We start from the raw sequence: 12104 nt of genomic DNA, 5'->3' as shown, positions 1-12104 counted from the left end.
TATTCTTTACATGACACTCTGCTGGCTTGGATTTCAAGGCAGGACCCAGGACGGTAAGGTCCTGGACCACAATGATAAACACACTTTAAGCCCTAAGGGGGTTGTCTGCTTTGTGAAAGCCCTTATTTTTAGACAGGTCTCCCAATTATAAATTAATCACAAGACTCCTTGCAGCTGTGATCGCTACGGATCAGCAATAATCTTAGGGAAGGAGGTATTTAATTTCCCTGCAGCACCACCATAGGGGAAATGAAGCATTAAACTGCTGTCATTGAAATCAAAGAGTGTTGGCTATCCTCGAACAGGCATTCTTTGTAGCTACTCCTTGCTCTGGCTAATAGATGAGGGTCCTCAGAATAACACCCCACACCCCCGATTTAGAAAACAAAGGATATTTGAAAAGGTTTTTAATAAACCAGACATCCTTGTAACCTTATGAGGAACCACCATTCCCCGGTGAAATGTCACGCCCTGACATTTATTAAGAACAGTGATTACTACATAGTAAAACTCATAATGGAAACATTTCACAATATTAGGATATGAACTATGAAATTACATAAGCAAATATAGTTGCACACACCCAATCTGGTCCTTATAAATGTGGCTTCAGGAGTTCGGTCCTGTCCAGCAGTCAGTACAAGAACTGTTCCCAGAGCCCGAACAGGTAACGTAGAAGACTTATGTCCTTTACTTTACTATTGATCTGCATTATTTTAATGTCTTGTCTTTGTCTTCTGTTACCAGTGACTTGTGGTATCTTCAGCTTTTATCAGAAGAGACATGGGCTTCTTCAAATTATCTGCTGTCTTCTTGCTTGCACGTATGTATTTCAAGTGGTTTAAATGTAAACTCTCCTGTATGTAATTTTGGTTTCATTCGATAGATATCTGTAGAAGAGAAATAATGGGTATGGTCTGCTTGTAAATGTTGCACTTATTTATTCTTTATTTTTCCAAATTTGGCAGTATGCAGTGGAGATGGAGGAAGGGAGTCCTCCCCAGTCACTTGCACAAATGGCCAGCTGCATGCCCACTTGCTTGGGTAGTAACAGCCGAATTGTCACTATTAGGGAAAGGGATGATTCTGGCTCTATACCTTGTTGAACCCTTGCTACTGGTCCAAAATGGGGGCCTTTTTTACACCCACTGAGAGGGAGGACAAACCGAACTACAATAGAGACATCCTATGTAGTCGGTTGGCCGCTGCCTATCTGTGCCATCGTCCATCCTCTCACAGGTCTGACCAGGGGGGCCCTCTGCGCTCATGTTCCACTGCCATGACTGCTGGGGTCGAGTGGGGTGGCAGGAGCAGTACCGGCTCCATCAGCAGCAGCCTGAGTCTAGAGTCGATGATGAGCAGCTTTCTTTACCCTCCTAGTGAAGTAACCACTCACCAGCGGCAGCATCTAGACCTGGAGCAGAACCCGAACCAGCAGGTGGTGGCATACTTGGAGTGCACCCTGCCATCTGTCATTGAAGATTTGCCAGACTACTGGGCAGCCAAACTGGATTTGTGGCAGCAACTGGCTGAGTTTGCACTGGAAATGCTGTCCTGTCTGGAAAGTAGTGTGGCATCAGAGCGAGTATTTAGTGTGCCAGGGGCCATAGTTACCCCAAGGAGAACTCGCCTGTCCACCCAAAATGTGGAGAGACTGACCTTTGTCAAGATGAATCGGGCATGGATCAGCTAGGATTTCCATCCACCAATTCCCGATGCATCAGACTAGATCATCCATGGTGCCACACCAACACTTTGAGAAAAGAGAGCAGTTTCTTCTGGCTACCTGCCTCAGCTACTATTCTGATGCTGCCACTCGCCTGATGCCACACATCTGATGCCAAGTGCTCCTTCTTTCACCCACCATCTTCAGCGGGTACTGGCATTGCCACCCACCTCCACACTACGTCACCTTGCCACTCTGTGGTCTCCTGATGCTGCTACTACCTCCACTCTATGTCTCCTTGCCGCTCTGTGGCATCCTGATGCCGCCGGCACCTCCCCGCACTGTCATTGTGCCACTCTGTGGCCTCCTCATGCTGCTGCTGCCACCTCCACACTCTGTCATTGGGCCACTCTGTGGCCTCCTCATGCTGCCACCAACTCCAGACTCTGTCATTGGGCCACTATGCAGTCTCCTCATGCTGTAGCCACCTCTAGACTCTGTCATTGTGCCACTCTGTGGTCTCCTCATGCTGCTGCCACCTCCAGACTCTGTCATTGGGCCACTCTGTGGCTTCCTTCTGATGATGCTGCTGCCGCCACCTCTGCACTCTGTCATTGTGCCACTCTGTGGCATCCTGATGCTGCTGCCACCTCCACACTGTCATAGTGCCACTCTGTGGCCTCCTCATGCTGCTTCCACCTCACCACTGTCAAAGGGCCCCTCTGTGGACTTCTCATGCTGTTTCCACCCTCCCCACTTCATGAATGGGCCAATATTTTGCCTTTTGGCCTGTCTGACATCATCATTTATTTGCCCCTTTTTCTGATCTGTCAGAAGGAAGGAAAAATGAGATGCTCAAAGTATATTGTCTGTGTAGCAGCTGTAAGGCCTGTATGGTCCCATCAGAATTGGCTTGTGATTTGGTAACCAAAAGCAGGAGTGGGTACAAAACACAGAAGACATGCAAATATTCCATTCACGTGTCATCTCTGTTTTGGATCCACTCCTGTTTTTTTTTTGGCATTAGCAAACCAGCGAATTGATTTTTTGAAAAATTCGCTCATCTCTAGTGATGACCCCACCTTCCAGTGATAATGCGATGACTCTTCTGACCTTGCCCTCTAATAATAATAAAATGACTGTGCTGAAACTACCCTCTAATGAAAATGAGATTACTTTGTTCACTCAGTCCTAGTCTATACAACAAAGCTGAATCCTCAACTATTGTATGACTTCTACTGACCAGTGCAAAAAAATATTTCAGGACATTTTAAATACATGGCTAGATTCATAAATCCCAAAAATCTGATTTAAGTTTTTGGATGTTGCATTGTGTTTAATATATATTTTGGACCTTAAATGGGTTTTCTGGGCGTTTAATACTTATGACCTACCTTTAGGATAGGTCATCAATATCTAATCTATGGGGGTCCGAAACCCAGGGGCGTAGCGTGGGGGGGGGGGCAGGGGGGCCGTTGCCCCGGGCGCAAAATTGCAGGGGGCGCCAGGCGGCAAACACTTCAATGAGGGTCATGGGAGCCTATGGCTCCCGTCCCCTCCGTTCTTCCTCATAGGTTTCACGCTAGTGGCCTGAAGCCTATGAGGCAGTAGAGCGAGCGTAGTGTAAGAGAATGTAGTTGATTATTTACATGGGACTGTATGCTGGAGAGGCTGAAGGCAGGGGGGGGGTGATATTTTACATGGGACTGTATGCTGGAGGGGCTAAGGCAGGGAAGTGATGTGTTTTACATGGGACTGTATGCTGGAGGGGCTGAAGGCAGACAGGGGTTGTATCTTACATGGGACTGTATGCTGGAGGGGCTGAATGCAGGGGGAGTGATGCATTTTAGGCTACTTTCACACTTGCGTTCAGAGCGGATCCGTCTGGGGTCTACCCAGACGGATCCGCTCCTATAATGCAGACGTTTGTATCCGTTCAGAACGGATCCGTCTGCATTATATTGTAGAAAAATTCTAAGTGTGAAAGTAGCTTCAGACGGATCCCTCCAGACTTTACATTGAAAGTCAATGGGGGACGGATCCGCTTGAAAATTGAGCCATATTGTGTCAAATTCAAACGGATCCGTCCCCATTGACTTACATTGTAAGTCTGGACGGATCCATTTGACTCCGCACGGCCAGGCGGACACCCGAACGCTGCAAGCAGCGTTCAGGTGCCCGCTTGCTGAGCGGAGCGGAGGACAAACGGTGCCAAACTGATGCATTCTGAGCGGATCCGCATCCACTCAGAATGCATTAGGGCTGGACGGATCAGTTCGGGGCCGCTTGTGAGAGCCTTCAAACGGAACTCACAAGCGGAGCCCCGAACGCTAGTGTGAAAGTAGCCTAACATGGGACTGTGCAAGGAGGGCTGGAAGGCAGGGGTGTGATGTATCTTACATGGGACTGTATGCTGGAGGGGCTGAAGGCGGGGAGTGATGTATTTTACATGAGACTGTATGCTGGAGGGGCTGAAGGCAGGGGGAAGGTTGTATCTTACATGGGACTGTATGCTGAAGGGGGGGCATAATTATTACTATAATACTACAGAGGGGGCCATTTTAATATTAATAATATTAATACAGAGGAGGAAATAATAATAATAATAATACAGAGGGGCCAGTATATATTATAATTATACAGAGGGCATTATAGTTATGGGAACTACGGGGGAGGGGAGGTCTGTTATCTGAGGATGATAGTAAAGTGAGAAATCCCAAACATTTTCTGTGAAACTCTACAGAGACGAGACGCGGCTGAAAGAAGGTGTCATGGCGTTCCTATCTCCGAATGAAGATGCTGAGGAAAGTCTACATCACAGGAGAGGTCACTGGATGTAACAGGTATGGTGCGGTCTTCTCCTCTATTTTTCATAGCAATGTATGTTATGTCCATACAAATATCTGTTTGGGGGGGGGGGGGGGGGTATAGAATTTGGGCCATACTGCTGACGCCTGGCCCCAGACTTCAGGTCACACTGTGCGTGTCCTGAATTCTGGGGCCTCACACCCATCTACTACATTATCTGTACTCAGAGTTATCCCTGTGTTATCTGTGGTGTTACATAGGACTGCAGGTGACATCTACTACATTATCTGTAAAAAGGGGCGTGGTCACAGGTTGGGAGCGCAATACTTGGCTTGCCCCGGGTGCTGGCAACCTACGCTACGCCACTGCCGAAACCTGACACCCCCACAGATCAGCTGTTTGAGGAAGATGTGGCACTCTTTTAATCACTGCAGCCTCTTCCTGGCTCAGTGATGTCACAATCATCAGTCACATGGCCTAGGTGCAGCTGAGACCCGTTCAAGTGAATCGGCCTGAGCTCTAATACCAAGCTCATCCGCTATAATATAGACGATGACCTTCTTGATAAGCTGTGAGGAAGCTGCAGCACTCACTGGATTGCCTCAGCCTCTTCAAACAGCTGAACAGTGGGATTGTCAGGAGTAGGGCTCCCCACCTATCAGATATTGATGACCTACCCTGACGATAGGCCATCAATATTAAACAACTGGAAAATCCCTTTTAACAAATTTCTGCTTACAAAACATTCATGAGTATTTAGATGGATATACCATGACTGTCCGATCCCAATAATGTGGGTGCCTCTATAGGTCTTTGTGGCTCCACTGCCAAAGAAATGTCCACAAATTCACACTATATTCGGATCTATGAGACTTGTAAACATGTGAATAAGCTCCATCCCCATTGATCGGCTGTGCCATAAATGTTTGATTTGGGGTTGACTACTTTCTTATAAGTATGTTTATGTTTATGAGCAGAACCTGTGACACTGAACATCCAGTACAATCTGCCCTCAACATGTTACAGAACAGGAGGAGCTGAGCAGATTGATATGTGTACATTATTATTTGAAATCTCTGCTCTTTCTCTGCTTAGGAGTCCAGTGGCCGGTCCTACCCAGTGATTAACAGCTAGTTTTCTATGACTTTCAGAAGAAAGGCTGTCAGTCACTCAATTTGACGACTGGACTCCTGACCACAGAAAGAGCTGGAATCTCATGCAGTAATTTAACAAGTTACTGTTTCTTTCCACACAATTAGACATGATCTGCTCAGCTCCTCCTGCTCTATAACCTGCTGTCTGCAGACTGTACTGCATTCCCATGGTGAATGGTTCCCTTTGCGGTGTCTCAGTCACCCAGAACCCTTACACCGGTAGTGGGGATGAGTTGTCAATATGGTTCCACCTCATGTAGCAAATAGAACAATCTGAATAGAAACATTGTACACTGTTTTACAAATTGTTACATTACGACTAATCATTTGGATTATTTCCTTCCCATAGTCTTGCAGTGGAAGGTCCACGGTGATGACATACCACGTAAGAAGAACAAAATATATTTTTAATAATGTGACTTCAAAAGGAAAAAGGAGTGAAATAATGACAATAATGTGATTACCGATTGAAATAAAATGGTGCCAAACATCTATTTATTGTGTCCATTAGTCATAGCTTCTGGGCAGACTGTCTTCTCTTGTCATATGGCATCTTTCAGAATTTTTTAACTCTAGAGCTCTCTCTAGTGGCCAGTGAGTAATAGTATATGCCGGAGCTCCCAATGGAGGCCAGAACATGTTAACTCAAACCAGAGCTCCCTGTAATGGATCTCCTGGCACCCCGACTGGGTACCTCCGTTGATGGATGCTCCTAGTGCTTCCCGAGGATTCCAAGCACTCCACTCGAAACCGTAACCACCACAGGAACCAGGAACAGGAACAGCTCTTACAAGAGCTAGTAGTTATAGCCAGGGGAGTATAGCAAATCTTCAGTGTATAGCAATCCCCAGTGTCGATCAGTTACCCAAACACCAGCCTCAACATGATGAAGGGTAAAACAGGAACTCTTTATTGAATACACACGCAATGATTTATATACACATTTTCCAACAAGGGAACCCCCCCCCCCCCCTGTGGACCTGGTTGGGAACTGAGGAGATAACATAGCAGCTAATCATTTACAGCTTTACAGTTTAAACACAAAAACTATACATTCCACAAACACAATGGCATTGCCTGTGACGCAATTAACAAACACAATGGCATTGCCTGTGACGCAATTAACAAACACAATGGCATTGCCTGTGACGCACTCAATAACAAAATAAGCATTGTCTTTGACGCAATCAACAAAATACAATTACCAAAACACAATGGGCTCTGCCTGTGATACAATTATCAAACATAATGGGCTAACTTACTCACAGGCAGAAAACACACATTTTTCCCCAAAACACAGAAGACACCTCAAAACCCCACATATCCCCATAATGTATACATCAATGTAAAGCTCTGATCTGGGTAAACAACATATCCAAAAATCACCCAGATCCGAACAGGGGTTCCCGAATTCCATGGAAGTTACATTTGGCCGACCGCAAGCATGGCTTTCCTGCCCAAAACAGTTCCACAGATTTAGGCTGTGCGGCCGGTCTGTCTTCTCCTTCAAAGTTAGTATATGGGCTGGAAAACAGGCCCCTCCAAAACCCAGTGGTGAGGTTATTTTCGCCACACTCCCTCTAGGGGACAGTAGGCAGTACTAAATTTGATTTTAAAGACTTCCCTGTGATGTCACACAACACCTAAGTAATAGGGCTGCCTACATAAAACTGGTTCTGAGCACCAAGAGGCCTCAGAATATTAGGTCCCATCCTGACTCCTGCCCTCTAAGCTACTATATCTGGACCACCTATTTATGTACCCAACCTTGGCTGGTCCCTTGTGAGGATCAGACACGTCCTGCCAGATAAGTTAGATAGATGATATAGACAGACAGACTGCTTTTATCCACTCTTCTCAGACAAACCCTTCCACGTGCTAAATGAACTAATATCGCCGATCAGTCCACAGTCTAGTGTAAAAGATTACAGAGATATTACTTGTTAGGATTCTGCGGGGAAGGGCAGAGGCAAAGAAAGAGGGGGCTCTGTAGGGGAGAAGGGGGTGGGGATCAGAAAGATGAGGCCCGCACCACCTAGTTCAAGAAAATTAAAACAGCAGCATACCTAGCAATAATTAAACGTATGTATAAAAGCCACATAGAAAACCTGCAGTATAGCAAAAATCTTATGTAGTGTTATTTCCCACAAAAAGGTTAAATTCTTGCACCTGATTAAACTCCTGGGCCCCCAGGAAGTGCTATGGCAGCTATGGTCTGCCCATGAGTGCAGGATCTCTTAGGACAAGGGTGGGGGGGATACAATTTGGCAGTGAGCTGCAAGGATACTGCCTGTACAAAGTATAGGGCGGTAGCAACTTAAAGAGCCTCCCCCCCTCGATACAGTAACCAAACGTATAGTCACCAACCTGTATAGTCTTCACACCATCTTGTCGGAGCCTCATTATAGAAGCCATTTCTACCCTTGTGCAGCGATGGACTGGCCATCGGGAGTACCGGGAGAATCCCGGTGGGCCGATCGAATTATGGGCCGGCCAGGGCCGCCATCAGGGGGGTAAAGCTCCAGTAACAGCAGGCAGTGTGGGGGCGGCACTCACTCACTGACGTCACACGCCTGCTCCTCCCACTAGGCGGCGCAGGCGCGTGACGTCAGTGAGTGAGCGCTGCCGCCCGCACTTGTTACTGGAGGCTGGAGGCGGGAGCTGAATGTAAGGTAGTAAAGACTCTTTACTAAAGAGATGAGCGCTGTGCCCCCACGTGTAGTAGAATACCTACCTGGAGCCAGTGCAGACTGTGCACAGAAAGGGCACTTTGTCACTGTGGACAAAGTATGGCACTTTCTGTGCACAGATTGGCTCTAGGTGGGTACAGTGTGGCACTGCAGTCACTAAGGGCACTATTTATCTGGGCATAGTAGGGCACTATCTGCCCACATAGTCAACATATGGCGCTCTGGGCACTGCCATATAATAGTGTGGGTACGGCGATATTTGGTTCTATGTGGGCACTGTATGATTGTGGGCAGATAGTGCCATACTATCCACAGATAAATGGCGCATTTAGTGCCTGTCGTGCCCACATAGTGCCATATAGAACCCATACTCGGAAAGCGCCATACTTGTGTAGACAGAGTATAATTATAGGCAAAGTATGGCACTTTCTGCCCACGTTTTAGCTCTAGGTAGGTATGATATGGCACTTTGTGGGCACTGTAGACACTAAATACACAACTTATCTGAGCATAGTATGCCCAGGTCTTCCCACGGTCATACAGTGCTCAGATAGCGCCATGTTATGCACAGATAAATGGTGTATTTCTTGCTTATGGTGCCATACAGTACCTACCTAAAGTGAAAACCTACAGTACTTTGGCCACAGTCATACAGTGCCGACATAGAGCCAAAGTATGGCACTTTCTATGCACCTAGGTAGGTACTATATGGGTACAAATGCGCTATTTTTCTGTGAATAGGAGGGCACTATCGTGCTCTATGTGGGCACTGTATCACTATTAGGGCAGATAGTGCCATAGAGACAAAATGTCTCCCAGCACATTATACATGGCTCGTCATCATGGTTACGACCTCCCTGTAATCCAGCATTGGTGGTCGAAAAAAGCACCAAACTATGTGCACTCCCACAATCCCGGCTACTCCTATAGTGTGCAAGCATGACCACCGCTGCTGGATTACAGGGTGGTCAAAACCATGGAAACGAGCAGTGCATAATGTGATGGAAAAATGACTCCCGCCAGCAAAGGAAGCAATATGGACAATCACAATACATTAGTAAGTGCCTTGTATTAACTTTCTCTACAAGATAAATGCCACTTGCTGAAGAGACATAACCCCTTCAAGGATGCGTGCACTGATATGCTGTAGATTTGCATCCATTAAATCCACACTATTTACAGCATACATTGACCTGTGGTGCGGTTTTAAGTCTGCAGTCAGTTTATGCTGCGGATTCCCTCCTTTGCAGTGCACAGATCTGCTGTAAAATCTGCATGTAACTCACATATTTTGTTGTGGATTTTGCTGCTGCAAATTACGTCCTGCACGGATGTGCCCCTTGCTTTCTTTCATTTTGTATGCATAGGTGGTGCCCTATGTGGGCTCTGTATGGCACGCACTGTGCACTGTTTGGCAGTGGCTTGCCTAGTAAGGTGATCACCATCACCATGCTCAGTTTTTATTATCCCCACAGCCTGTGTTAAAATTAAAGTTACTGTCTGCAGCCTGCAGGATACCGATTTTATTAATGTATACTACTGTGAGTGGCGGGGAGGGGGATCTATGGATGACGGCACTGTTATAGGGAGGGGGATCCGTGGATGGCACTGTTATGGGGGGGGGGGTCTGTCATGTGGATGACATTGACACTTATGGGGGGGGGGTCTGTGGATGACACTTATGGGGGGGATCTGTGGATACCATTATTTTTTTGAGTGTGTTTGGGAAAAATAAAGTGGGCCGGTCTGGCTGAAGTCCAGGGCCACTTTATTGTCCCAGTCCATCCCTACCCTTGTACGGAGGGATGGAGTATGGGCAAGTGCTGCGGACCTTGCTTCTTCCTTTACGTTCTAGCAGCATAGACCGCAGGCCCCAGCCCCACTTCCGTACAGCATTAACAGAAATTTGGAGCCAATGGACTTCAGATCTAGGATCCGAAGCTCGATACGATTTAGTATTTTTTTTTTTAGGCACTTTTACTTTTCAATTTTTCCTTCAGGGTAAGAGAAAAGCTGGAAAGGAAAAGTAAATTTTTTTTCCCCTCTTCAGCTGCATGGAAATCAATGCAGCTGAAAAGGAAAAGAGACAACGACATCTGGTCGGGACCCAGACGGAAGAGCCTGTGCAAGTACAGGAGACGGCTGCCCGGAGGGAGCTATGGCTATGAATGTAAGAAGGGCCGGCGAGGGACCCATGGATTGTCTCCATGTGGCCCCAAAATGCCTGATGATAAGATAGATAGATAGATAGATAGATAGATAGATAGATAATAGATAGATAGATAGATAGATAGATGCTATTAGTTTTTATTTGCTATTATTATTATTATTATTATTATTATCATTGTTTTTATAATTAGTTATAATTGGTTAATCTAAGCATTTTAATTGTTATTAGTATTATCCTTCATTTTTCTTTTCATCTGTTGTTTTTTCCAATGACCTCATAATATGAAGCGACCAGCTAACTCCAGGTTTATTTCCCTCTTGTGCAGCTTTGAATTGTCCTCCAAACAGCAAATCTGCAACCACTGGGGTGTGTGACACAAACTGCGCCAACATAGTTAATTTTCCTAAAGGACTTTGCATTAAGATTGCAATACTAACCTGTAAATGTGACGCAGGACTCATGCCTCAGACCGGGACTTATGGGGAATCTGTACAGTGCGTCAAACCAGAAGACTGCAAAGTCCCCTGTGGTCCCAACCAGCACTATGAGTTCTGCGGATCCGCCTGCCCACCGACATGTGAAGAACCAAATGGCCCTGAAAACTGTATCACAATGTGTTCTCCAAAATGTGTCTGTGATGAGGGATATGTTCTTTCTGGAGAAACGTGTGTAAAGCCAACAGAATGTTATTAACCACAGAGCTCAGTCTGACCATTCTGCAGCCAGTATTATGAGAAGCAATGGAATTATATGTGTAAATGGGAAAAGCAGATAAAGCAGAGCTGAACGTGTTATGCTGTTTATTTCATCCAATGGAGCAAATTTACCTGTAAATCTATAGAAAAAAACACATCACAATATCATCAGCAGTTAGCATGTTGAGCTCTGCTAGATTTCTAAATGTTCATCGTTCAGTTTATTGCTGCTTGGCTTCTGTAAGCTCCATATTAATGGATTTATCAGGTCACAATATCAATTAAATGCGGCTATGGCTTATCTGTCCTCATACAATGTTATAATAAAGTTGACCTTTAATGAATGAAGCCGGATGTTATTTATAGTCAACACTGAAAGAATTTCTAGATGTAGAGCAATAAAGTAGAATTATTTGTTTAACCCCCTTCCGACACTTTCCATACATGGATTACGGATGCCCAGTCTTTAAGATAGACTTTTTAAGATAGAGCAAGCTCAGGAGCTGAGCGGGTGCCAAATCTACCAGGTATCTGTTCCTTTACACAGCAGAGAGTGGCAGAGTTAGGGCGGGTTCACATCTGCGTTCTGGATTCCATTATCGCTTTCCGTTATAACAGAATCCAAGAGACGGACGTCTGAAGCCTTTCCGTTTTGATCCGTCCCCATAGAAGTCTATGGGAAACATAACGGATCCGTCTGGTTCTCGTTATGCAAGACGGAAAACAAAGTCCTGCATAACTGAAACTAGGACGATCCGTTCTGCTGCCCATAGACTTCTATTAGGACAGAAAGCAAAATGGAAGGCCTTATAAAGGCTTCCGTTTTGACTTCCGTCCTAATACAAGTCTATGGGCAGCAGAACGGATCCGTCCTGGTTTTTGACATCCGTCTCATGGATTCCGTTACTTTCCATTATAACG

At 45.8% G+C, this 12104-nt stretch overlaps 1 protein-coding gene across 1 annotated transcript; it reads left to right on the top strand.

Moving 5' to 3' along the window:
• Window positions 1-549: 549 nt before the first annotated feature.
• On the top strand, window positions 550-11527 carry LOC120992801 (zonadhesin-like). The gene is made up of 4 exons (XM_040421692.1): window positions 550-667; window positions 748-823; window positions 5978-6013; window positions 10814-11527. Exons 2-4 carry the CDS (start codon window positions 784-786, stop codon window positions 11179-11181), a joined length of 444 nt encoding a protein of 147 aa, XP_040277626.1. The 5' UTR covers window positions 550-667; window positions 748-783; the 3' UTR covers window positions 11182-11527.
• The last annotated feature ends 577 nt before the right edge of the window (window positions 11528-12104 follow it).

This window comes from Bufo bufo, chromosome 1 (genome assembly GCF_905171765.1).
Source record: "Bufo bufo chromosome 1, aBufBuf1.1, whole genome shotgun sequence".
NCBI classification, from domain to species: domain Eukaryota; kingdom Metazoa; phylum Chordata; class Amphibia; order Anura; family Bufonidae; genus Bufo; species Bufo bufo.
This window is presented reverse-complemented; position numbering and strand designations above follow the sequence as displayed.

Bases quoted from the DNA above. Each gene is read 5' to 3' on its own strand.
- LOC120992801 (XM_040421692.1), top strand. From the start codon at position 784: ATGGGCTTCTTCAAATTATCTGCTGTCTTCTTGCTTGCAC. The intron at 824-5,977 runs GTATGTATTTCA...TCCTTCCCATAG, and splicing joins TGCTGTCTTCTTGCTTGCAC to TCTTGCAGTGGAAGGTCCAC. The intron at 6,014-10,813 runs GTAAGAAGAACA...CCTCTTGTGCAG, and splicing joins CCACGGTGATGACATACCAC to CTTTGAATTGTCCTCCAAAC.